At 46.9% G+C, this 24573-nt stretch overlaps 2 protein-coding genes across 2 annotated transcripts; one reads left to right on the forward strand and one right to left on the reverse strand.

The window, feature by feature from the left end:
• Positions 1-9568: 9568 nt before the first annotated feature.
• Positions 9569-9946, reverse strand: LOC107106733 (MICOS complex subunit MIC13-like). Its single transcript, XM_015406921.1, is given in 2 exon segments — positions 9569-9610; positions 9613-9946. Coding segments are annotated over 2 exon segments (336 nt in total). The 5' UTR covers positions 9907-9946.
• An 8431-nt stretch (positions 9947-18377) lies between these two features.
• Positions 18378-18932, forward strand: LOC107106750 (RNA-directed DNA polymerase homolog; the record flags this gene model as incomplete). Its single annotated transcript, XM_015406943.1, has 1 exon — positions 18378-18932. A coding segment is annotated over one exon (555 nt), but the record flags the coding sequence as incomplete, so codon positions are not given.
• Between the last annotated feature and the right edge of the window lie 5641 nt (positions 18933-24573).

Below are 24573 nucleotides of genomic sequence, written 5' to 3' on the forward strand. Positions count from 1 at the left end.
AAACACATACATTTCCACCACTTTCTGCATCTGTGCAGTCAATGGCATTTATTTGAGAACTGATTGCAAGACTAGCTGCGTTCATGAGCAAATTCCAAAGATGCACAGAGGCACTCAAGTACTAAGTCTCAACTCAAAGATCTCAAACAAGAGGTGGTAGTGGCAGATGGTTGGCAGGGGGAACAGTTGCCTCAAGAAGAGCTATCTGTAATCATGGGAGGGGAAAGTAGTGTAATTGTGTAAGCTGAGTGTGTTCAAACAGCCCTATTCAATGATGGGTCCCTTTTGTGAGCTCATCCAGCAGGTGCTGGACCATGGCTAGTCACCAATGACAAAAATAGCAACAGACATTTTACCAGCATGCCTTCTGAACAGGTTTCCTCTTGAGATAAGGCAATGTGGTGGTCCTCAAAGAATATGCACAGAGCAGAATTATGATCCTGTTGCATCCCATTTGAAGCACTACAGGTGCACGTACCTCTGCAAAGTGTGCAAGTTTATTTATCCACAGCAGTCTCAGAGTGGGGTACAAGAAGTATAAACATACATAATCCATTAGCAGAAACAGGACATAAAAACATAATAAGTCATTAAAGCCTACAACATCACATACTTAATTGACTACCACTAGATTATGATCTACGACACAATTAACGGATCCCAACCATTAATGTGCCATGGATGGAATAACCCACACAAGGGAGTTGGCCAGGGTAGATGGGACAGTAGATGGGACAGGGCAACTACTGGAGATGGAACAGGGAACAGTAGATGACGGAGCATCATCACTTGATGACTGTTGCAATAAAACAGGTTGAGTCCCTTAGATTCAGTCCTCATGCATTCATTCAAACATTCATCCATTCAGACATTTAAATCCTGCCTTTTTTCATGGTTCAAGGTGGCTTACAATAATAGTTTAGAAATTTTCAGTTAAAGTCAAAAGTAGAATAGAAAACCTCAACGGAATCAGTGCACATATCTGACAACTGGCCATCCACTTAGAAAAATCAAGTGACATATCCACACACAAACCAGCCCTTCATGACTGGCAGATGGATGTCTGAACTGACTTCCTTGAACAGCATTGTGGCGGAGGTGAGAAGCATGCCTAATCCTTCACTTTAATGATATGATAATAAAGCCACACATGCAAGTCCCAAAGGCCTGATTCCCAAAAGCATCCTGTCATTTCACAATGGTGGTCAAGCAGTTAAGTGCACGTACGAATGACCTTCTCAGGTTTAAAACCGCAGACTCACCTCACCTATTGCTATGGGGGGGGAAAGGAAGAAAAAAGATGGGAGAGAAACTGCTCAGCTTTTCAACATAGTTCACTGTTAATATTTTTGGAACTCACTTTGTAAGAATAGTTTCATTACAAACCTGCAGCCTCCATATTGCCAATCCCAAAATCCTAGAATCCTAGAATCACAGAGTTGGGCCATACAGGCCATCTAGTCGAGCCCCCTGCTCAGTGCAGGATCAGCCTAGAGCATCCCTGACAAGTGTTCGTCTAGCTGCTGCTTAAAGACTGCCAGTGAGGGGGATCAGTCATATCACAGAGAGGTAGTAGTGAGACAGACACCCTGTATGCATGACATATGAGTGAACAGCACCATCGGTATACCTCACATGGGCAGAGCACTTAAGGATATTCAAAGTGTACATGGGTCGGTTCCATCCCTCTGAATGGGAATACTGACTTTCACACATTTAAGCACTGGCCATATACATGTACCTGTAGTGTGTGTAGGACCACAGACAAATGGCTGTTGGTTATTGTAGTGTGTCATAATAACGGATATTGGTTTTAATTGTCATGTATGAATTTTAAACTCTGTTCTGTTTGCATTGTTGTGCGCAACCCAAAAGGTTTCTTTAGCCATAAGACGGAACACAGATTTAGTAAATGAATTTAAATGCAATGAATGAATGCATTCCTATTCCAGTCACCAAAATGCAAAGAAAATGCCGCTCTATTTTTTCCCAATGCATACTTCATGCTTTTAAAAAAGAGAGAGAAAGAAACAGACCATTTCCATGCAAATTACCCCTTTCCCAGGATTCATTAAATGCTTTTTCGCTAAGTCCATAACTGGCCTCACTCCTTTCAAATTACACATCTTGAATATTGAAAGGGTCACAGTGGTGCAGCCAGCGAGTATCTTTCCGAGAAGAGAGAGGAAAGAGAGTTGGGCTCTGCCACTCTTTTTGCTGCAATAAGGGCTAGAAACATGAAATGGGGACTGGCCCTGAAGGGTGCTGATTCCATGTGTCAAACAATAACGAGATTTTTTTTTAAAAAAAATGCAAATTCATGCAGTCTCCTTATAAACACTGTATTCTAAATTCCATGACTCTCCCCTGATGCTGTACTCTTCCTTAAGTACATCTACATCTCATTGCAAACACTAGAAGCAGATCTGTTATTCAGTTCAATTTGTGTTCTCATTCTTTGGGCTAAGGTCTGCGTTGCAGGAATTAAAGGCAGCTTTTCCATTTAAAATTACCTTTTAATCTTTTAACAGCTGGGTGGACTGAAAGCATTGTGGATTTTTTAAAAACATTACATTATTTAAAAAATTTGCAATAGAAGAAGAAAAGCAAGTCTGCAGTAAAAACACAGTGACCCATTAGTTTGCTTCAGTATCAGAAACAAAGATTGTAACAATCACAACAGGATTCTTTTTAAAAGCAACCTTAAGTGTTACCGTAACAGTTATCAACGGGGAATTTCACATTACCTAGTTTCTCCCGGTTTCAAGCCGGGAGTCTTCCGTTTTCAGTTGAACCAGAACAAGGCTGCCGTTTCACACACGGCTTGCCCCTACCGGAAAGGAACCGGATAAGAAGCAGTTTGGCGTTTCACACACGCACCGCTTTGGTTTCCCGCCGTTTTCTTCCCGCACGGGTGAGCGATTTTTTTTAAAAAGGTTCGGCGATATATCGCTATACCAGAACCTCAAATGGTCGCAATAACGATCCCATTGGAATGCAACTCCTTAGAGGTTCCGGTATATCGATATATTGATATATCAATATATCAATATAAGCCGAACATTCAAAAAAAAAAAAAAAAACCCCCCGGGCAAAAGCCCGCGCGGGCGAAAAAAGGTGGGAAAGAACCGTAGCGGAACCGGGAAAGGGAACGGCAGACTACTCTGAAGCGGTTGACAGGTAAATCGCTTCCCTCCCGGTTCCTATACGGAACAGAGACTTTTGTGTGTGAAATGGCAGTTCAGATCCCGGTAGGGAACTGATTCTCAACCGGGTTCTGTCTGAAATGACAGACCAGAACCCGGTTGAGAATCGGTTCCCTACCGGGAGATATCGCCTGTCTGAAATTCCCCAACATTATGTTGTCGAAGGCTTTCAACATCATTACCCTACATTTTAGACATAACTTCCCAAATTACGTCCGTAGTTGAAGTAATATTTTAATGAATGCCATAAGTAAGATGAATCCCTTAGCATCTACACATCCTGGAAGACAATTTTAGTGACATTCCAGTATCAAGAGTCTAAACTTTTTGAGCCTGCAGGCATCTTTAGAATTCTGAAACAGAGTGGTGGGCACAACCACACAATGGCTGTCACAGGAGGTGGGGCCAACCTCAAAATGTCAGGAAGTTCGGTTATGCATAACTCTAGTGGCAATACTGAAACATTTCAGGCAGAAGCTCTGCTTAACAGGATCCCTTTGAAAATGGATGGATTGTGTTTAAAACATTTGTGTGCATACACACAGCTTACCGTAATACAATGAAGATCCTTGTGCTGTGGAGGCAGCGGTCGCTAAAAGCAATGTCTGTTTGTTTCTTAATCTGCTCAGCTAATCAAAACTCTAGTGACCAATCAGAAGCCCTGCAAGGCAAAAGTTCCACTCGGCCCCATTCATTTTCTTCAAAAAACAAAAACAAAACAAAAACCAATTTGGCAGTTGTCAGGAAATGTTTTTGTTGGTACCACGGTCTCCGTGGGTGCCATGTTGGGAACCCCTAGTATAGAGAGATGGCTTTCAATCTTTCCAGACCTGGGCTCCACCATTAGCCCTCAGACTGCAGCATGGGACCCACTGAGATGCGGGTACCTGGCATTACAGTCACATGCCAGAAAGGAAAGGCACAGAGTCAGGGCCAGTGTGATGAGCAATAGACCAAGAGAGCTGGGGACTGGAACCTGCAGGGCTATATTTGGGCAGGAACGCACAGGAACGGAGTTCCGGCTGGCTCCTGAGTTGGCCACGCCCAGCAGGAACTCATTAGCATAACAGGCCACACCCAACAGCAGAAACTCATTAGGATTGGCTACAGTAGGCGTCGAAAATCGGGCCTCCAAAGTGGGGGTTTACCCGCCCCCCCGCCCCCACTTGGCAGCCCTACCCGGAAGGGGAAAACAGCCACTTGGGAGTACCTCCCCAGCATCCAATCACCTTTCGGAGATGGAGTGTTGGCGGGCAGGACTGCAGTGGTGTTCATTCTGGTCTGCCTCAGGGATAGGGCAGCCATCCTTTTCGGTCTGCCTCAGCAAGGGAGCAGACAGCTGGAAAGGTAGCTCTGCCCGGTAGTGTGGGAGCTTAGCAGATGTGGTACCATTTAGTCTGACTTTTTGGAAATGATAGACTGGTGTGTGTGTGTGTGAGAGTGAGTGAAAAGACCCAACCCAGGGACTAGTCAGTGAAAACCTCTTTGCATGAAATTTAGACCACAGTCTGGAACCATAACTAGCCTAAATTTGGGGGTCTCCACCAGGGTTCTCCTTCAGCTGTCTGGAGACCTGGGCTGCCGAGCTGTTTTTTTAAAACCAACCTGTAAATAAATAAGTCTTCTTTGTTATTTACACACAACTCCTGCCTCAGTGATCTCAGTGTTCTTCTTGCTCACCACAAAACTTTACCTCACAACAGTGGACCCAAAGCCTTTACCCTTGCAACCCAAAGAGCAACTGAAAGGCTAACAAAATTTGTGGCAAGGTATGAAGTGAGCTGCGGTGGCTCAAGTGGTTAAGATGCTGAACTGCAGGCTGTGGAAGGTCAGTAGTCCAGCAGTTCAAGACCCAAGTTGCCGCATGACGGAGTGAGCTCCTGTCTCTGGTCGCAGCTCCTGCCAACCTAGCAGTTCGAAAGCAAGAAAATAGGTACCACTTCAGTGGGAAGGTAACAGCGTTCCGTGCGCCTTGGTGTTTAGTCATGCCGGCCACATGACCACGGAAACGTCTTCAGACAGTGGCTTCGGCTTTGAAACGGAGATGAGCACTACAACCCAAGAGTCGGATTTGACTGGCTTTCGAGCAAGGGAACCTTTACCTTTACCTTTTATGAAGTGAGCAGTGACTCACAAAAGCTCCTGCCCTGACACAAATGTTAGTCTTCGGCTGTGGTCACATGAACAGTTTGCACCAATATTGTTGTGGATTTAGAGACAGCAACATCTGCCTTCCGTGCCCCAGTCATTATCACCCCATTCTGCCCCGCTTTGGAAGCTGAGTAATCTGTCACCTGGGAAAGTCTGATGTTTACAGATATCAGTGCTTTAACCCCGCATTTCCAAATATCTGAACTCCCCTGGTGCGAGCTCAACCCAGTTGGGAAGTCTGATCACTCTGTTTGGTTTTTACTCCTTTTTTTTAGTCCGTTAGCAACGTGCCCATAACCACATCTTCATGCACACCAGCAAGCTTTTAACTGTCCTCTGAGGTGAGAAGTGGGGGGGGGAGGGCAGGTTTGGTCTTCTGGTTCCTCTGCCTACAGCTTTGCAGCACACAGGGTGGGGAAGGAGTTAATTTGGTGTCGTGGTTAAGAGCCAGTTTGGTGTCCTGGTTAAGTGTGCAGACTCTAATCTGGGAGAACTGGGTTTGATTCCCCACTCCTCCACTTGCACCTGCTGGATTACTTTGGGCAAGCCATAGTTCTGGTACAGCTGTTCTTGAAAAAGAGCAGTTTCTGTCAGAACTCTCTCAGTGTCAGCTATGCTGCCATGGGGGTTGGGGAGATCTGTTGACTACTAATTGCTGCTGCATTCTTTCTGTACTTCTTAGCTGCTGTAATGCTTATCTCTAAGTTGCGTAGGTGGTGTGATGTCTGCCTTCAGTGGAACCATGGGAGAGAGGTTGGTTCCCAGCTTCAGCGCTAATGGCCTGAGCTCCTTCTCCCATGTGCGGGAGTATGGCTAATTGGCCAGGGCAGTGGGGGGGGGTGCATACGAATACCCTATATCCTATTATGCCCAATGGGCAGCCGCCATTCTTAACAGTGCCTATGTTAATACATCTATAGCTCTTCAATAAAGTATTACCTTTCCTGAGAAGTGTGTACTACGTTGTTGGCTGTGGGTTCTGACACTCAGCTCCACCTACCTCACAGGGTGTCTGTTGTGGGGAGGGGAAGGGAAAGGAGGTTGTAAGCTGCTCTGAGACTCCAAGTGAAGAGTGGGGTATAAATCCAATCTCTTCTTCTGTTCTTCTTCTTCTTCTTCTTAATTGAAAAGATTTTTTTCAGAGGGGGAGGCAGCCTCCTCCAGCTGTCAAAATGGAGTAGTGCTTTGAATAAGTGGTTGTGCGCATATGCAAAAGATAAATTTTAAAAAAGAAGCCACCTGACCACCCGCTCTGTAGTTGCTGTGCACCTAATAATCTGAACGGTTGACCATGGGGTGAGCACACAGTGAGGCTGGTTCAGGGTGGGGTGTAGGATTAAAACTCTCCATTACAAACTGCAATGGAGTACTTAGAGCCGGGACCAGACCACACCAACCCTGCAGTCTGATCACAGCCTTTAAGGTGCTACTGGATAGATTCCTGCTCTTTTTTACTGCTACAGACAAACACGGCTACCCATCTTGATCTAAGATAAACTTGTAATTGAGGGGAAGGTTCCCAGCTCAAAACAAACCTATTTTGCCCAGATCACAAGAGGCAGCATGGGTCCCCTCAGTAGGCAGGAAAGGCCTGCCACACATGGTATGCTTGCTCTCTAACTGGCATGTGCCCAAGCAGTGACCCTTTTGAGCTGGCAGCAAAAATGATGTGGTGCCTAGAAGTCTGTTACCCAGCAGATGCGAGATACTGCCAGAAGCAGAGCCCAGTTGCGCTAGAGAAGGCCTGGCCAATGTCGGGCATCACCCAGGATCCACCAGAGGCTAACTGGCTGATAGTCACCACTGACCCTGACTCCATGTGAACTGGTCGCCTCCAAGTGAAATACTTTACGATGCATTAGCAGCTCCTTCAGCGATACAGCCCCCAGCCTACTTTTCTTTTGAATGCTAATATTCAAAAAGGCAAAAAGAAGAGGCAAGAGAGGGAGAAAAGAGCAGTTTGTCAATGTACACAGATGATAATTGACATAATAGAACCTAACGGCTACTTTGGAGCATAACAGACCCTGACAGGTTCACTGAAGCTTATCAGAAGGTTCAAAACAGGATCATGATGGATTTTAATGTAATATAATGTAAGAGCCAGTGTGGTATAGTAGTTAAGAATGTGGGACTAGGATATGGGAGACCTGGGTTCGAATCCCCACTCGTCCCATGGAAGCTTGCTGGGAGACCTTGGGCCAGCCACACACTCTCAACCTAACCCACCTCACGGGGTTGTTGTGAGAATAAAATGGAGGAAAGGGGAATGGTGTAAGCTGCTTTGGGTCCCCATTGGGGAGAAAAACAGGGTGCAAATGAATTAAACAAATAAATAATGTGCACATGCTCGCTTGTCACACTTTTCATTCCCATAGATGAAGAACGTAGTTCCCAGCCTATAAAGCTGAGATGCCGATGTGGGCCACTCCCAATTTTAAATAAGGCACAAGAGCACTATTGGCTCTTGAGTAGCCTTTGGCTACCTGGTGTGGAATAGCCCATCAGAAGGGGAACGGAGTAGCTGTTGTGCTCTCTCCTGCTCTCTGCAGCAGACTTTTGCTACAGGTTGGCCTACCTGTTAGTGGGAAATTGGGGGGGGGGGGAACATGCTGCCTGCAATAATGTGATGTCATTTCTGCGAACAACCAAGAAGTGAAAACACACCTCTATAGGAATTGCAGAGTTTCCAGAAATTCCTGGAGAGGACTGATCTGTTTATATACAGGTCCTTCTAAACTAGGTTGATGACATCCCTACAATTTGTGTGTTAGGATCTTGCACATAGAATTAATATTTCTAACCGGATAGCCCAGGTATCAATTAATGAGTAGAATGTAAGGTGATTGGGGGAGGTTCTCTCTGCAGCCCAAGCTGAACAACTGCATTGAGTTAAATGCAGAACAACTTTATTGATCAATGTCTCTTTGCTATAACCATCTTATTCTCTTTCACCCCAACTTGCCCAGTGCAGATTAACCTAGGAGATTTAGAAAGTCATGTCCAGCCATCTCCTTAATATGGGCAATGTCACCCTGGCAGAATGTAACACCATGCCACTCTTTTTGACACCTGTCCACCTTAAGGAATGCTAAGCAGGCTCCAATGGCATCTCCTCCACCACCACCACCTGTATTCTTGGCTGGTAGGTGCTGGAGGAGGTTAATGGGTGCACCTGGGGGTGACTGTGACAGAGGACAGCATCTCCAGAGGGTTGCTTAATAAGCCAGTTTAGGTGACCTCCCCACAAGTAAACACCAAGTGCCTTAGGATACTCGGCATGCCCTACTGCACATTTCCAAGGGCTTACATTTTAAGATCCAGCAGTACATTCCTTGGAATGCCCCAGAGCCTCAGGGAACAGAAGCTGTGCAATTCAGGACCTTATCTCACCAACCCTTTCCTCATAGTTAAACGCACTTCATTTGGAAAGTTCCAGAAGGCTTATTTTTGGCTCATAAGTTGAAAAATAAAGGAAGGCACGTGTAAGGGTAAGGGATAAAGCAAAGAAAGCCTTTCAGTTTGGGGATGGATAAATTATCTGGGCCTAGCTTAGAAAAGTTCCTAGATTGGACAACCTCTTCTTTCTCCCTCCCCCCCCCCCATGCTTCTGAGTATTCCCGGGGAGCCTTAAAATGCAATGCTTTAAGCTATGCCCAGGATCTGAAGCTAAAAAAGAGGTGTTAACAGTATGCATTTGTGGAGATGGGGAAATTTTCTACAGCCTGAGTTCTAGACGCGTTTCCCAAAGTCCCCATAGCCTCTCCTCTTTTCCTGCTTCTTTCTCTCATTTCCACCCACCAGCTAACCTATCTCTATCTTCCCTTCATTCTCACTTTCTCCTCCTTCCCTCTCCCTGGCAACTTGGCACTGGGAAAAGTCTGGCTGAGTTGCACAGCAGCTGCCACCATCAGGCTAACCAGGTGGCACAGTGGCCACCACAGGTGGGCCCAGCCAAGCCTCAGAAAAGCTGTCACTGGGAGGCCCAGCCAATCACTGTGTGGCTGTTGTGTTGGCTCTGTCCTCAATAAGCCTTGTGCAGTCTGGGACCTACATACCTTAGGGACCGCCTCTCTCTCTATGTGCCCTGGAGAGCCATGCACTCTGCTGAACAAGATCTGCTAGTTCCAAGCCCCAGGGCCACCCTGCAGGCATTAATTCCCCCTGAGACAGCAAGAAGAAAAGCAAAACCAAGGCTCTTTGGTAGGGTTTCATTTGATAAGATCCTTTGGGTATTTCCAGCCGTGCTGTGTGTGTATTCGCAAGCCCTGGTCGGGGCTACAGAGAGAGCACCGATGACCGTCTCAACCCCTGTGTTCCAGGAACTGGCAATAGAAAATTCCATTTTTGGAATTGCTGGAAGCTGCCAACCGAAATATCTGGTCCATTCCTCCACAGCTGGGGGCAATGCCTCCTGGGCTTTCCGGAGTGCTTCAACCCCCTGGTCGCTGCCACTTAAGAGCCCCTGCTCATATACTACATAAACGGCACCTCCAACCAAGCCTCCTTTCACCAGGAACTTGACAGCCGGTAAGATCCGCGGCGCCATCGCTGTCCAGGTTCTCCACGACCGGCCCAAGGGCAGCTCAGGGCCCACTTGCACCAATTTCAACAGCCGGGCAGACTCCCGCAAAGCCTTTTGGGAACTGCAGTCTCTACAGCAACCAGTGTTCCCTTTAAGCTGAGTTAGTGTGAGCTAGCTCACAGTTTTTTAGCCTCCAGCTCACACATTTTTGTCTTTGCTCAGGAAGGATGGCACCAGAGCAAACTCATTTATGCAGGAACCAAATTGCTTGCTCACAACTTTAATGCCAGTAGCTCATGAAGTAGAATCTTTGCTCACAAGACTCCACGGCTTAGAGGGAGCATTGACAACAACCAGGTGAAGCCTCCGGCTTGATGCCTGAGCAAAAGCGGCGGCTGCCATTGTTACCAAGGAAAAGGGTGCTCCCTCTGGCCTAACGCCACAAAAGGGCCAAGAGAGGAGGGAGGCCCTGTAGGGAAGTGAAGGCCTGTAACAAAGACAAAAGGCCCACCAAGATCTGCTAGTTGTTCCTGGCCCAAGGGGTGTCCATTTAGCCTTGACCAGAGCCTTTTCTGCCCTAGCCCCAGCCTGGTGGAAAATGTTTCCACACGAGATCAGGGCCCTGCAGGACCTCTTATCATTCAATAGGGCCTGTAAAACAGAGCTGTTCCACCAGGCCTTTGGTTGAGGTGGTGGGCGTCCAGTGAGGAAGATCGCCCTCCCCCTGAAGATAGTATCTGTTTACGGCCCAGATTCAATGAACTAGAGTCCAATGGCACCAGCTTTGATGCACTGTTTTAAATGCTGTTTTAATGTTTTAACTGCTTATTTATTGTTATTGTATTGTGTGGCCGAATGGCTCAACTGTTGTCTGTAATCTGCCCTGACCCCTTTTGCAGCGAGGGCAGAATGAGTTCTCCTCCCAGAGTTGCCAAGCTCCTGCCCCAGCCATTTCCTACCACTGCTCGGAGTGGCAGCAAGAGACAGGGTTGCCAGGCTAAGTCCTGGAAACCAGTGGGAGGGTTGGAGGCAGGGGCGCTGTGGGCCTGGCAGGATGGCCATGATGGTGTCCCTTGTGCGGGAATTTTGTATCTACTTATTTATCAAAGCATTTATGTCCTGCCTTTCATTGTAGTTCAAGATGGATTACAGCCTGGAAGTGGTGGTGGTAGCTCTAGGAATCACCTGAAACTCTATGGTAAGTGATGTCATCACATTCATGATGCTGGTGAGTTTTTAAGATTTTCTCCACACCCTTGCTTGGAGCAACAGCAGACGATGGTAGCTAGGGGCAGGGGACCTCCCGCCCCAAAAGGGGTATTGGCAACTCTGGCAGGAGAATTAAAAATGGCCATTGAGCTGACATCAGTCCAACCTCTTGGCAATATTTTTTGTGGTTGCCTAGCACCCCCCCCCCAAAAAAAAAGGGTCACTGACATCTCAGAATGTAACCTCAGTGGGCATTCTTTTGCATTCTTTTGTTAAAGCTACAGGTGTTGTTTCTATTACTTTGGAAAGTTTTAAATCCCCCAATATGTGTATATGTATGTGTGTGTGTGTGTATACACACCATAGACACACACACACACACACACACATATAAAACTTAGGTTTTTTTCCCCAAACCTAGAGCTTCCTTTAGCTTTTTAGGGAAATTACACCCTGCCCATAGATTTTCATGACCCAGTTCAGAATTAGTTATATGATAATAAATAGTCCTCAGGAGTCTGAAATAAAAGCAAATGGGGCAACACTATTTTTCAGTGCACAAAAGCTTCCTTGCCTACTCATTATTACTTGCCATGGTCAGGTAGGTATCTATTTACAAGCAGTCTTAATCCATTAATTTCTGATTGATTGGCTTCCAACCCATCCCATCTTCTCCTCTGTAATCCGTAAGCAATAAACAGATCAGACCTTTGACCTGGTGGAACATGATCCTGTGTGAGATCGGGGCCCTCAGGAACCATCTGTCATTTAGCAGGGCCTGTAAAATGGAGCTGTCCAGGCCTTTGGTTGAGGCAGGGGGCGTCCAGTAAAAAATTCGGGGGGAGGGGCCCTGCTGAAGACACCACTTTCACATGGCCCAAATTAAACAAACCTAGAGTTCAGCAGCACCAGTACTGGAGACTGTGCGACAACTGGTGCAATCTGTTTTTAAATTTCTTGTTTTAATGTTTTAATTCACCATTTACTATTGTGCTTGTTGTGATGCCGAACGGTCTAATGATCTGTTGTGATCTGCCCTGAGCCCGGTTGCAGGGAGGGTGGGATAGAAATCTGAATAAGTAAATAAATAAATACTTTCCTCCCTCATAATAAGGTTTTGTCCTCCTTTTCAGTTTGGGAAAGGCTTTGACACGAACATCTTCATTCAGGCAACTTTGCAGTTCCATCCATTAGTAAATAATTAATTTTGGGAGTGATAGGTGCCAACTTCTTTCTTTCCACATGACTAATATTAATTGAGGAGAAAATATTGAAAACAGAAGTGGGTGATACTTGCAAATTGAATAAAATAAATAAATAAATAAATAAACATTTTTCTTCTCTCTCTCTCTCTCTCTCCCCCCTCCCCTCTCTTTTTGTACTTTTAAAACAACCTCACTCAACAATTATGATAATTGAAGCTTCCCCAGTGAGGACTAAGTGAAACGAGGAGTTCACAGCAAAAATCTGAACTATGAGTAATTAGTGGATTTCGAAAGTGTGGTGATGACTAGTTACGACAAAGGGCTTCTCATTAATACATTACAGTAATACATTAACATTCCACTAAATGTGATGCCCCCCCCCCGCCATTTTTCTCACAGTACAAGAACCCCCTGTGGAGCATTAAACAGAAGTGTAAAGATTAATTAATATGAAAGTTAGTTTTCATTGCAAATTTTCTGTGTCTTTTGCCAACTTCTCATGTGCAATAGCTGAGAAAAACCAAGCTCTGCTCCAGCTGACAAAAGCCCGGCCCTGGGACTGAGATTCCCTCTGAACCACACCCCCCCCCCCCCGATAAGAAAACATAACGTTTGCAAAATTAGGAAAGGGATACAAGAACACGTGCAAACAATGTGAGGATAGTGCGTGTATACATGTACACACATGTACATGTTGGGGAAAGATGGAAAGAAATCACTGATGTTTGGGGGGGAGGGAGGCTTTCTAGGAACCCAGATTCTCTCACTTTGCTTTACTGGAATACTTAGCAAATGCCTTCTTGATGCAGGTGACTTCAAGCCAAGCAAAGACGTAAAGGGAGTTCCGAGGGAGGATGAAGCCCTGAGATTTAACAATAGTTGATCTGGACCAATGGCCAGCCATATAACGAGCCAATTGGAATGATCCCCATAGAAATCTGGGCCCAAGGGAATTTGTATACCACTATCACCCGAGCAAACTGATTTATGCAGTAGCTAAATCGCTCGCTCACAACTTTAATGCCTGTAGCTCACAAAACTCCAGATTTAAAGTAGTATTTTATTATGGTTCCAAAGCACGGCAAAACAGGATGCTAACGGAAGACAGACATTTCCCAGATGTTGATGTCTGGACCAATGCTCCCTCTAAGCTGTGGAGTCCTGTGAGCAAAAATTCTGCTTTGTGAGCTACGGGCATTAAAGTTGTGAGCGAGCGATTTAGCTACTGCATAAATCAGTTTGCTCGGGAGCCCTCCCTTCCTGAGCGAAGACAAAAATGGGTGAGCTGGAGGCTAAAAAACTGTGATCTAGCTCACGCTAACTCAGCTTAGAGGGAACACTGGTCTGGACATTACATTTAAATCCATGAGGCACCCATGCCTCGCACGAATCTAAAGAGCTGTCTGAAAGCAACCTGAGACTCCTTTGCCAAAAAGGTACCAATCTGTTCTAATGAACTGTTCATGTTTTTAACATTATAGCTTTGTTCTTTTACTGTTCTTTGTCCATGTTTTACTTGTATATTTTATCTGCCTAGTTGTGATGGTCTTTGGGCACATACAATAAACACACTTGAACTTGATAAGCACTTTCAGATCAGTGGAAGAGTATTGGTGTGACATGCAGAATTTTCTAGATTAAATCCCCAGCAACTCCTATTAAAAGCATCAAGTAGCAGGTGATGTGAAAGACCTCTGCCTGAGACCAGTTGCTGCCAGACTGAGGAGACCACATGGACCTTGACCGTTGTTGTTGTTCAGTCGCACAGTCAAGTCCGACTCTTCACGACCTCATGGACCAGATCCCGCCAGGCCTTCCTGTCTTCCGCCGTCCTCTGAAGTTGGCTCTTTTACTCTGAGCAAGAGGCTCTTGAGGTCCTCTTCACTTTCTGCCATTAGAGTGGTATTGTCTGCATATCTGAGGTTGTTGATCTTTTCCCCAGCGATCTTAATTCCCGCTTGTGATTCATCCAGGCCAGCATTTTGCATGATGTACTCTACATATATATTAAATAAGCAAGGTGACAATATACATCCTTGTTGTACTCCTTTTCCTATGCTGAACCAATCAGTTGTTCCATATCCGGTTCTAACTGTCGCTTCTTGACCCTTATACAGGTTTCTCAAGAGACATGTGAGGTGGTCTGGTACTCCCATCTCTTTAAGGACCTGCCATAGTTTGTTGTGATCCACACAGTCAAAGGCTTTAGCATAGTCAATGAAGGAGAAGTAGATGTTTTTCTGGTACTCTCTTGCTTTCTCCATAATCCAGCAAATGTTGGCAATTCGATCTCTAGTTCCTCTACCTCTTCAAAACCCAGCTTGTACTTCTGGCAGTTCTCTATCAATGTACTGTTGAAGCCTAGCTTGTAGGATCTTGAGCATGACCTTGCTAGCGTGTGATATGAGTGCAATTGTGCGATAGTTTGAACATTCCTTGGCATTGCCCTTCTTTGGGATTGGAATGTATACTGACCTTTTCCAATCCTGTGGCCACTGTTGCGTTTTCCAAGTTTGCTGGCAAATTGAGTACAGCACTTTAACAGCATCATCTTTTAAGACTTTGAATAGCTCAGCTGGAATACCATCACCTCCACTAGCTTTGTTGTTAGTAATGCTTTTTAAGGCCCATTTAACTTTACATTCCAGGATGTCTGGCTTGAGGTCAGTGATTATACCGTCGTGGTTGTCAAGGACATCGAGGTCTTTCTTGTATAGTTCTTCTGTGTATTCTTGCCATCTTTTCCTAATCTCTTCTGCTTCTGTTAGGTCCCTACCGTTTTTGTCCTTTATCATGGCCAGCTTTGCATGGAACGCTCCCTTGATTTCTCCAATTTTCTTGAAGAGATCTCTAGTCCTTCCCATTCTATTGTTTTCCTCTATTACTTTGCACTGTTCATTCAGGAAGGCCTCCTTATCTCTCCTTGCTGTTCTCTGGAAATCTGCATTCAGTTGGGTAAATCTTTCCTTTTCGCCTTTGCCTTTCACTTTCCTTCTTTCTTCTGCTATTTGTAAAGCCTCATCAGAAAGCCACTTTGCTTTCTTGCATTTCTTTTTCTTTGGACCTTGACCGACCAAGGGTGAAATTCAGTATCAGGCAGCTTCATGTGTTTTCAGCTGTAGCAAGTCCAGTTCCACTCTCTCTCCCACCTCTGGTTGTTGAAACTGATCTCTTGTCAAGGCAGTTGAGGGGAGGTGGAGGGAAGAGCTGAACGGCTGTAGCCAATCACAGGACAGTGAAATATCTCAGACCGGAAGAAAGGGGAGTAACACCAGTCTTCTGACCAGGAAACAAAGAGATGCTCTGTCAAGAGGTGCTAAACAAAGTAGTTAAATTTATTTATCAAGATATGCTAAACAAAGTAGTTATATTTATTTAAGGCAGGAGAGCAAATACACAGTGTGATTGTATGCATGTTTACTCAGAAATTAGTCCCAATTTATACAGTGGGGCTCAGCCCCAGGTAAGTGTGCATAGATTTGCACTCTCAAAATGTGCCTTGAGAATGCTGAACACTTCCTCAGAAGCATTCCACATTTGCCTGCCACTCCGGATTTTCTCAGTGTTCGAGGCAACACAGCAAAACAGCATCCAAATAACCCAGGGCAATAAGCAGGCTGAAAGAGGGCTGACCACTGAAGGGAGGTGATGTAATGCAGAATGGGGGGAAAACCCAGAATAAAAAGAAGGTTGAACTCAATTTTAGTGCAGAATGGGGGGGACTGGATTAAAAAGAAGGTTGAATTTGATTTTGGTGCATAATTGCTTGGAGAACAGCGCAGTGAACATGGATTAAATGGAGAGTGCAGAAAGGGCCCTAGACAACGGGCTTCTTTTTCCTTTTGAGAGAACTCCGCAAGTTTCTGCACAAAACAGGATCCTCACATTTTTACAGATAACTAATCTTCTGCATTTCTCATTTCTATGCATGTCTCCTTCCTCGAAGCAAGCGGATGACATTTTGCACTGTACCTCTGCATCCTGACTCCAACTGACCCTTTATTAGGGTTGCCAGCTTTGGGTTGGGAAATACTTGGAGATTTTAGGGGTCGAGCCTGGGTGTCAGGGTCATTAACCAGGTCACACCACACAAGGCTTCATAAGAAGATAAGTGTTTATTTGATGGGTCCAGTACTAATGCTCATATATACAGCGTGTGTCAGGAATACCCTACACCCCCCCCCCCAGTCAAAGCCAATAAATATGATTTGTGCGCATGGGCTGGAGCTAGCAAAGTAAGCGCCAAAGTGTAAAAGCCGTTAGCTTTCCCAGATGAGTTAATTGCAGCTGGGGACCAAAGCAAGGTCAAGCATAGAGATAGCGCACAAAAGCTGGACAGGGATGAGCTGGGAAAGAGGAGGAGGTGCACCCCTCCACATTCCAGATGAATGACAGGGCTACCTGACACTGGGGAGGGTGGCATTTGGGAAGGGGAGGGACCTCAGCAGGGTATAATGAAGTAGAATCCACCTTCCAATGAAGCCATTAGCTCCAGGGAAAATGATCTTGGCTGGCTGGAGGTCAATAGTAATAGCGGGAGATCCCCAGGTGCCACCTGGAGATTGGCAACCTCCAACCTTTATTAGTAACCTTTTAAAACTATGATATCAAGTCATAACTCACTCATGGTGTCCCCATCCATGGGGCATTTCAGGCAAGAAACGAGAAGAGGTGCTTTGCCGTTGCCTTCCTTTGCAGAGCAGCCAAGTCTTCTGTGGTTGACTTGGTTTAGCATTGTCAGCAAGCTGCCATTCTGTGTTCTGTGACCTCTGTGTACATATCCTTTCCCTGTTGCACCCGGCTTGTTTTCTATCATCCTGCTCCTGCGTTGGAATGCACAAGATAACTGCTGGAGGTTGTGTGGGGGAGAAGAGGCTGTAATGCTTGCCTATTGCTTTTCTCATGAGTACTGCACCTGTGTTTTGTCTGATGTTCTGCCTGGTTCCCATGGACTGGGCGCACAACCGTTTCATTAGCCCGCCAGCGGGAATGCTATTCATTGGATCTGTATCTGTTTGAATTTCCTTTATTATGCTTGACCTAACTGTGTATCCCCAGTTCTAACAAAGAACGTGTTTGAGTATGTCTTCAACGCTTTGAAATAAATTTTGCTTTTCTTGAAAACGTGGATTTATTCTCGATGCTTGGGGATCCAACATATTGTTAGAAGTGCGGGGAGAAGGGGCATTTCGCTGTGGATTGTGGCAGCCGTCAGGTAAAAGACAAGCCGCCTACTCCGAGCCCTAAGACGCCACTGACGGGGAAGAAGGGGATGGCTAAACCGCGTTTCTCCAAAGCGCTGCAAGCGGCCCAAGGCCCGGAGGGAATCGAACCGTCTGCTACCGAACCGTCTGCTACCGAGTCGGCTGAAACGGCGGAAAACGACAACGGCCTGTTGTGAGAGGCGCAAAACGACACGGCCATTCTAGCTCTGCGCCCAAGGTGGTGAGAGAAACCCCTTCCCTGTTTTTCGTGACTGTCTCGTTAATGAATCCGCTCCTGGGGACCCACGTTAGGGTGAGAGCGTTGATTGATTCTGGGTGTGGGAGGGATCTCATCAGCCCTAGAGTGTTATTGGCACTGGAAGCGGGGATAGTCCCCTTGAAGTCTCCCATCATTTTTACCCAAATGGATGGGGCACCCATGGAACCTTGTACACACGAGACTATGGCTTTGCGGTTGGGGGCTGGCGATCATTGGGAATCCAGATCCTTCATTGTTACCCCTAAATCACAGTTCGACTTAGTACTGGGGAGTCCCTGGTTGTTTACCCATGACCCTTACATCTTGTGGGAAGAAGGGGTTGTCAAATTCGTGTCGGCTAAATGTGTAGATCACTGCTGGTTGGACTCGTGGGGGGACCAGCCGACCGCACAGTTCCCCTGCGGCGCTTTGCAGCCGGAAGAGTTAGCTTCTTTGCCTCGAGAGTATAGAGACTTGGCGAAAGTGTTTGGCGAAGATGAAGCTAACGAATTGCCCCCCCATCGCTCTACTGACTGTGCTATTGAACTTTTGCCTGACTGTAAATTACCTAAAGGTAAAATCTATGCAATGGGGCCGGCTGAGAAAGTTGAACTGCGGAACTTTATTGATAAAAACCTAGCCCGCGGTTTCATTCGCCCGGCTTCCTCCCCTTTCGCCGCGCCTGTACTTTTCCGAAAGAAGAAAGACGGGGGGCTTAGATTGTGCACTGATTATAGGGGTCTGAACGCTGTTTCTTTGTCCAATGCCTACCCCCTCCCGCTAATCAAGGACTTGGTAGCTGAGGCCACCAAGGGCAAAATCTTCTCGAAACTTGACCTCCGAGATGCATATTTCCGTGTGCGCATTCGGGAGGGGGATGAAAGTAAGACTGCATTTAATACCCCTTTGGGGCAGTTTGAGTACCTCGTTATGCCCTTCGGGCTTCAAGGGGCTCCGGGGGTCTTCATGAACCTAATCAATGAGGTCCTACATGAGTTCTTGTTCAAAGGAGTGGTCCTTTACCTTGATGACGTGTTGCTGTACTCTCAGGACCTCCCGTCGCATATTAAATTGGTGCGCCAGGTCCTTAAGCGACTTTATGAACACCACCTGTTTGCAAAGCTGTCAAAATGTGAATTCCACAAGACATGCATTGACTTTTTGGGTTATCGCATCTCTGGGGGGAAGGTGGAAATGGACCCTGCTAAAATACAGGCTGTACTTGACTGGGAACCCCCCAGGACCCGCAAACAATTGCAAATGTTCCTCGGATTCGCCAATTTTTATAGAAATTTCATCCAGAATTTCGCTCAAATTGCCCTTCCTCTGACTGATTTGCTAAAGACCAAGGGGAAGGGGTTTGATGCTACGAAACCAGGCGCCCCGCTTAAATGGTCCCCTGCTTGCGCAGAGGCTTTTGAGAAACTTAAACTGATGTTCACCTCTGAGCCAGTGCTGGCGCGCCCTGATGAAACTAAAAAATTCATTGTCCAAACTGATGCCTCGGATGTGGCAATGGGGGCCGCTATTTTGCAAGAAGGGGAAGATGGTCGTTTACACCCCCTCGCATTTGTGTCTAAAAAGTTTTCTGACGCTGAACGAAACTGGGGGATTTGGGAGAAGGAGGCGTCAGCGATCCGGCTGGCTCTCTCCACTTGGAGGCAGTGGTTGGAGGGGGCGCAACTGCCATTTGAAGTCTGGACTGACCATAAAAATCTGGAAATGCTGAAATCCCCCCGTTCTCTCAACGCTAAACAACTTCGTTGGGCGGACTTCTTTGCTAAGTTTCGATTCACTCTTCGTCATTTCCCTGGGACGGCTAATTCCCTGGCTGACGCGCTCTCACGCCTCCCACAACATGACAGTCAGCGTGAAATCATCATGGACTCTGTTTTTTCCCCCTCCCACCTGGGGGGGGCTGTGGTCACCCGTGCGCAAGCGCGATCGATTCCGCGCTCTGATGAAACTTCGCCTTCCCTTTTCCCTGGGGGGGGGGCCTGGGTCCAGAAATATATGTCTGCTTTTACTGCTGATGATGATGCCTCCCTGAAAACGTTGCCAGATTGTGTCCGTAGCCCTGAAGGTCTGATTTATTCTGGAGACAAACTGTATGTGCCTATTTCAATGAGGAGGGAGGTGATGGAGTCTGCTCACGGTTCGAAACTGGCAGGGCATTGGAGTTTTGTTAAATCTCTGCAACTCATCCGCAGACAGTTCTGGTGGCCACAGATGCGCAAAGACCTCTTGACTTTTGTTCGATCCTGCAAACCCTGTGCCTTAACTAAACCCAGAGTGGGCAAGCCTCCTGGTCTTCTGCAGCCACTCCCTACCCCATCGAGACCGTGGGAAGTGGTGTCCATGGACTTTATTACTGACCTCCCTGCGAGCAAAGGGAACACTGTTATTTGGGTGGTTGTTGATTTATTTTCTAAGCAAGCTCATTTTGTGCCTTTTCCTTCCTTGCCTACAGCTCAGAGGTTGGCGAAATCGTTTATGTCTCACGTGGTGAAAATTCATCAATTACCTGCTAAATTAATTTCTGACAGGGGGACCCAATTTGTTTCTAAGTTTTGGAGGGAACTTCTTTCCATTTTAGGGGTGGAACAAGGGCTCAGCAGCGCGTATCATCCTGAGACTGACGGACAAACAGAACGAGTTAATCAGACCCTGGAGCAATATCTTCGTTGTTTTACTAATTATCAACAGAATGATTGGTGTGAATTGTTGCCTCTTGCTGAATATTGTTATAACAATACTGTCCATAGCTCCACGGGCATGTCTCCTTATAAAGCTGTCTCTGGTTACGACAGCCCCCCCCTCCCCTTCCTGGAAGGGATGGGCCAACGTCCTGTGGGGGATGCTGATACATGGTGTATGTCCTTGCAAAATGCATGGCCTCTGCTATGCCAAACGCTTGACGCAGCCAAGGCTGCTTACAAGACCCAGGCAGACAAGGGTAGGGTGGTGGGGTTTGATCTGAAACCTGGGGATCTTGTGTATGTCTCGACCAAGAACATTAAGATGCTGCGGCCTAGCAGGAAATTGGGGTGGAAGTTCATAGGTCCATTCAAAGTGCGTAAAGTCATAAATGATGTGGCGGTTGATGTTGTTTTGCCTAAGAATTTACGTGCTCTGCATTCTGTTTTTCACATGAGCCTGTTGAAGAAGGATCCTGGCCCGTCTCCCTGGAGACCAGCAGTTACTCCTCCTCCACCTGTCATTTTGGAAGGGGATGAACATTTTGAGATCGCTGATATCCTTGATTGTAAATTGAAACGTGGTAAACTCTGGTACCTTATCGAATGGGTTGATTTCGGTCCCCAGCACCGCGAATGGGTGGAAGAAGGGGATATTCGGGCCCCTTACCTGATCCGTAGTTTCCACAAGAGGTTCCCGGACAAACCGGGAGGTCTCCCGCCCAGCCCGGGAGATCTCCCGCCCGACCCGGGAGGTGTGTTGTAAGTGTATTTTAAGGGGGGCAGTATGTCAGCAAGCTGCCATTCTGTTTTCTGTGACCTCTGTGTACATATCCTTTCCCTGTTGCACCCGGCTTGTTTTCTATCATCCTGCTCCTGCGTTGGAATGCACAAGATAACTGCTGGAGGTTGTGTGGGGGAGAAGATGCTGTAATGCTTGCCTATTGCTTTTCTCATGAGTACTGCACCTGTGTTTTGTCTGATGTTCTGCCTGGTTCCCATGGACTGGGCGCGCAACCGTTTCATTAGCCCGCCAGCGGGAATGCTATTCATTGGATCTGTATCTGTTTGAATTTCCTTTATTATGCTTGACCTAACTGTGTATCCCCAGTTCTAACAAAGAACGTGTTTGAGTATGTCTTCAACGCTTTGAAATAAATTTTGCTTTTCTTGAAAACGTGGATTTATTCTCGATGCTTGGGGATCCAACATATTGTTAGAACTCTCTTTCTCCTATCGTTCCGAATCTGGCAAGATCATGAGCGGAACTGAGGGAAACCTACTTAACACGGAGGGGGACTCAGGATCGGTCCCACATACCTCCGCTCCTTTGGTGTTCACGACTGCAGCCTCGGTGGAGGGTGCCGTGGGGGGAACGATTCCCCGCCTGCCTGCACATCTGTCTTGGCCGCCTCCGACCCCTTCGCACTGGGGTCCGCGGAAGACTCAACAGCAGGATGACTGGACTATGTACAACACTCAGGGCACCCGAGAGGTGTACTCCCGTCGGGGGAGCGGATTACGTGAGAGTCTGTTTGACAAGGGATTGTTCCCGGAGCCGGGGACTACCTCGGAGAAGGGGAGTTCCAAGCAAGACCTCGAGGAGTGGATGTTCGAGCCATCGGGGCCGCGAGGCCACGCAGAAGATGAGGAGGGCACCGGAGCCTGCCAAACGGAAGAGGACTATGACCCACCCCCGGACTATCGACCTCGGGACCCCATCCCGGAGGAAACTACCGGGGAACGACTAGCAGAACTGGAAGACTCGGTGAGAGACTTAATGCGGGCATTCCAGGATGTGATGGAAGGTCTGCCAGGAATGATGGACGTTAGAATGGCTAATTTCCTTGACGCACACGCCGCGCAGCAACAAGTTGCTCCTGCACCGGGATTTCCCGCGCCGCCGATGCCTGCTCAACCGCTGATGGGACCAACCCCAAGCTGTGTCCGCAGAAATTCACGTGCTTTAAAAACAGAGTCAATCTTTTCTTTTTTATTGTTGAGCTTGAAAATGACGCCTTCTGGGATTAACCACCTGTAACTGATGCCCTTTGTTTGTAAGAAAAGGGTTAATTCTTTATAGTTCTTTCTCTTCTGCCTTATATCAAATGGAATGTATTTTAAAATTCTAATATTGTTGCCCCCAATTTTCAAGGGTGTTCCCAAAGTTGCTTTCAAAATAGCATTTCTCAAATGTCTCTTCAAGAATCTGACCACTATTTCCCCAGGCAGATTATTTTTCTTGATTTACGATGAATAGGACCTGTAGATCACATCCATTTTGCTGCAAAGGTATTCCGCTGTTGAATCTGTCATTGGGGCTATTGCTTCGCTCAACCGTTGCTTCAGATTCTCTCCTTTAATTTCCGGGACCCCTTGAAACCGTACAACCAAATTTGCTTTATCCATTTGTAGCTGTAAGAGCTTTGACTCTTCTGTAGCTTGCTTCATTTCCAGCTTTTGCACCTTTTTCTTAACTTTTTTAGTAGTGACGTCCATTTCCTTCACCTTCTCTCCCATTTGCTCTGTTGCTTTTAAGGGTTGAGTCAGTTGCATCTGCTCTGCTGCCACACTCTGACCAATTATTGACAGTTATTGTTTAATGCCAGTGATCTCATCCAGCAGGGGGCGCAGGGAGTCAGCCAAGAGTTTTGAGAGCTCAGAGACCTCATCCGTTCGAGGACTGCCCCCTAGTTTCGGTTTTACAGCTTCTCTTTCTCCGGTTTCTTCCTCGCCATCTTTTTGGATTTGTTTATTTTCCAAAAAAGTTGCTAAAGCCTCTGATATTCGCCCAAACGCTTTTCTGCACTCTGGTAAGTCCCTTAAAACAGTTTTAGTTGCTTATTTTTCCGCTCCCCCCTCTTTCCGTCCATGTTCTGTCTATGCATTTGGGAGGGACCCCTCCCCCGCTCGCTTTCCCGTCGCTCTTTGGGGGGGGGCAGCTTCTTTTTATATCTTCATGCTCGCTTCAACCCAACTCACAGTTCGTTGTTGGCCATTCAGCCTCACTCGTCATCATTTATTTCACCCGATCTCTAACACTTGTCCCAGTCAGCAGCACTCGTACCATGCGGTCACTCAGCAGCAGGACCTTCAGGGCGAAGGGGCACCTCAATTCTCCAGCATTCGGCCATCGAAGAGGTTGCACCTCAAAAGCCCCCTGGCTGGGAGCCTTTTACCAAGACTCCAGGGGGGTCGCAACCCGTCGGACCCCCTCCCACATGCTGGTGTGCAGTTTACATCCCCGGGACGACCGGGAGATGTGTCTGCCTGCGTGTTGCCATAAACCGGAAGTCCGAAAATTTTGTTGGTTTCTAAGGTGCTACTAGACTCGAATGTTGTTCTGCTACTACAGAACAGAAACTGACTGATAGAGTGCAGACCACTTTCTTGGTTTGGAGCTAGGGTTGCCAACTCCAGGTTGGGAAATTGCTGAAGATTTGGGGTCAGTGCCTGAAAAGGGTGGAGTTTGGGGAAGGGGAGGGACCTCAGTGGGGTATAGTGCTACAGAGTCCACCCTCCAAATCAGCCATTTCCCCTGGCAGCAGGCATAACCGAGAATCATAGAATGTTAGAGTTGGAAGGGACCTTGCAGGTCATCTAGTCCAACCCCCTGCACTCTGCAGGAGCATAGCCAAAAGATAGCCCTACAACATACCCGGAAGATGGTCATCCAGGCTCCGCCTGAAAACATCCAGCGAAGGAGTACCCACTACCTCCCGAGGCAGGCTGTTCCACTGCTCAACCACTCTTACAGTTAGGAAGTTTCTCCTGATATTTAGCTGGTAACAACTCCCTTGTAATTTCCACCCATTAGATCTAGTCTTGCAATCCGGAGGAAGAGAGAATAGATCTGTTCCATCTTCTGCATGGCAGCCCTTCAAATACTTGAAGACTGCAATCGTGTCCCCTCTAAGCCTTCTCTTTCCTAGGCTAAACATACCCAACTCTTTCAGCCTTTCCTCATAAGACTTGGATTCCAACCCTCTCACCATCCTGGTTGCCCTCTTCTGGACACACTCGAGCTTCTCAACATCCTTCCCAAAATGTGGTGCCCAAAACTGGACACAGTACTCCAGCTAGAGAAGACTGTGGAGCAGGGGATTCCTCTAACTCTT

Source organism: Gekko japonicus, unplaced genomic scaffold (assembly GCF_001447785.1).
Source record: "Gekko japonicus isolate JY-2015 unplaced genomic scaffold, Gekko_japonicus_V1.1 scaffold2134, whole genome shotgun sequence".
Lineage (NCBI taxonomy): Eukaryota > Metazoa > Chordata > Lepidosauria > Squamata > Gekkonidae > Gekko > Gekko japonicus.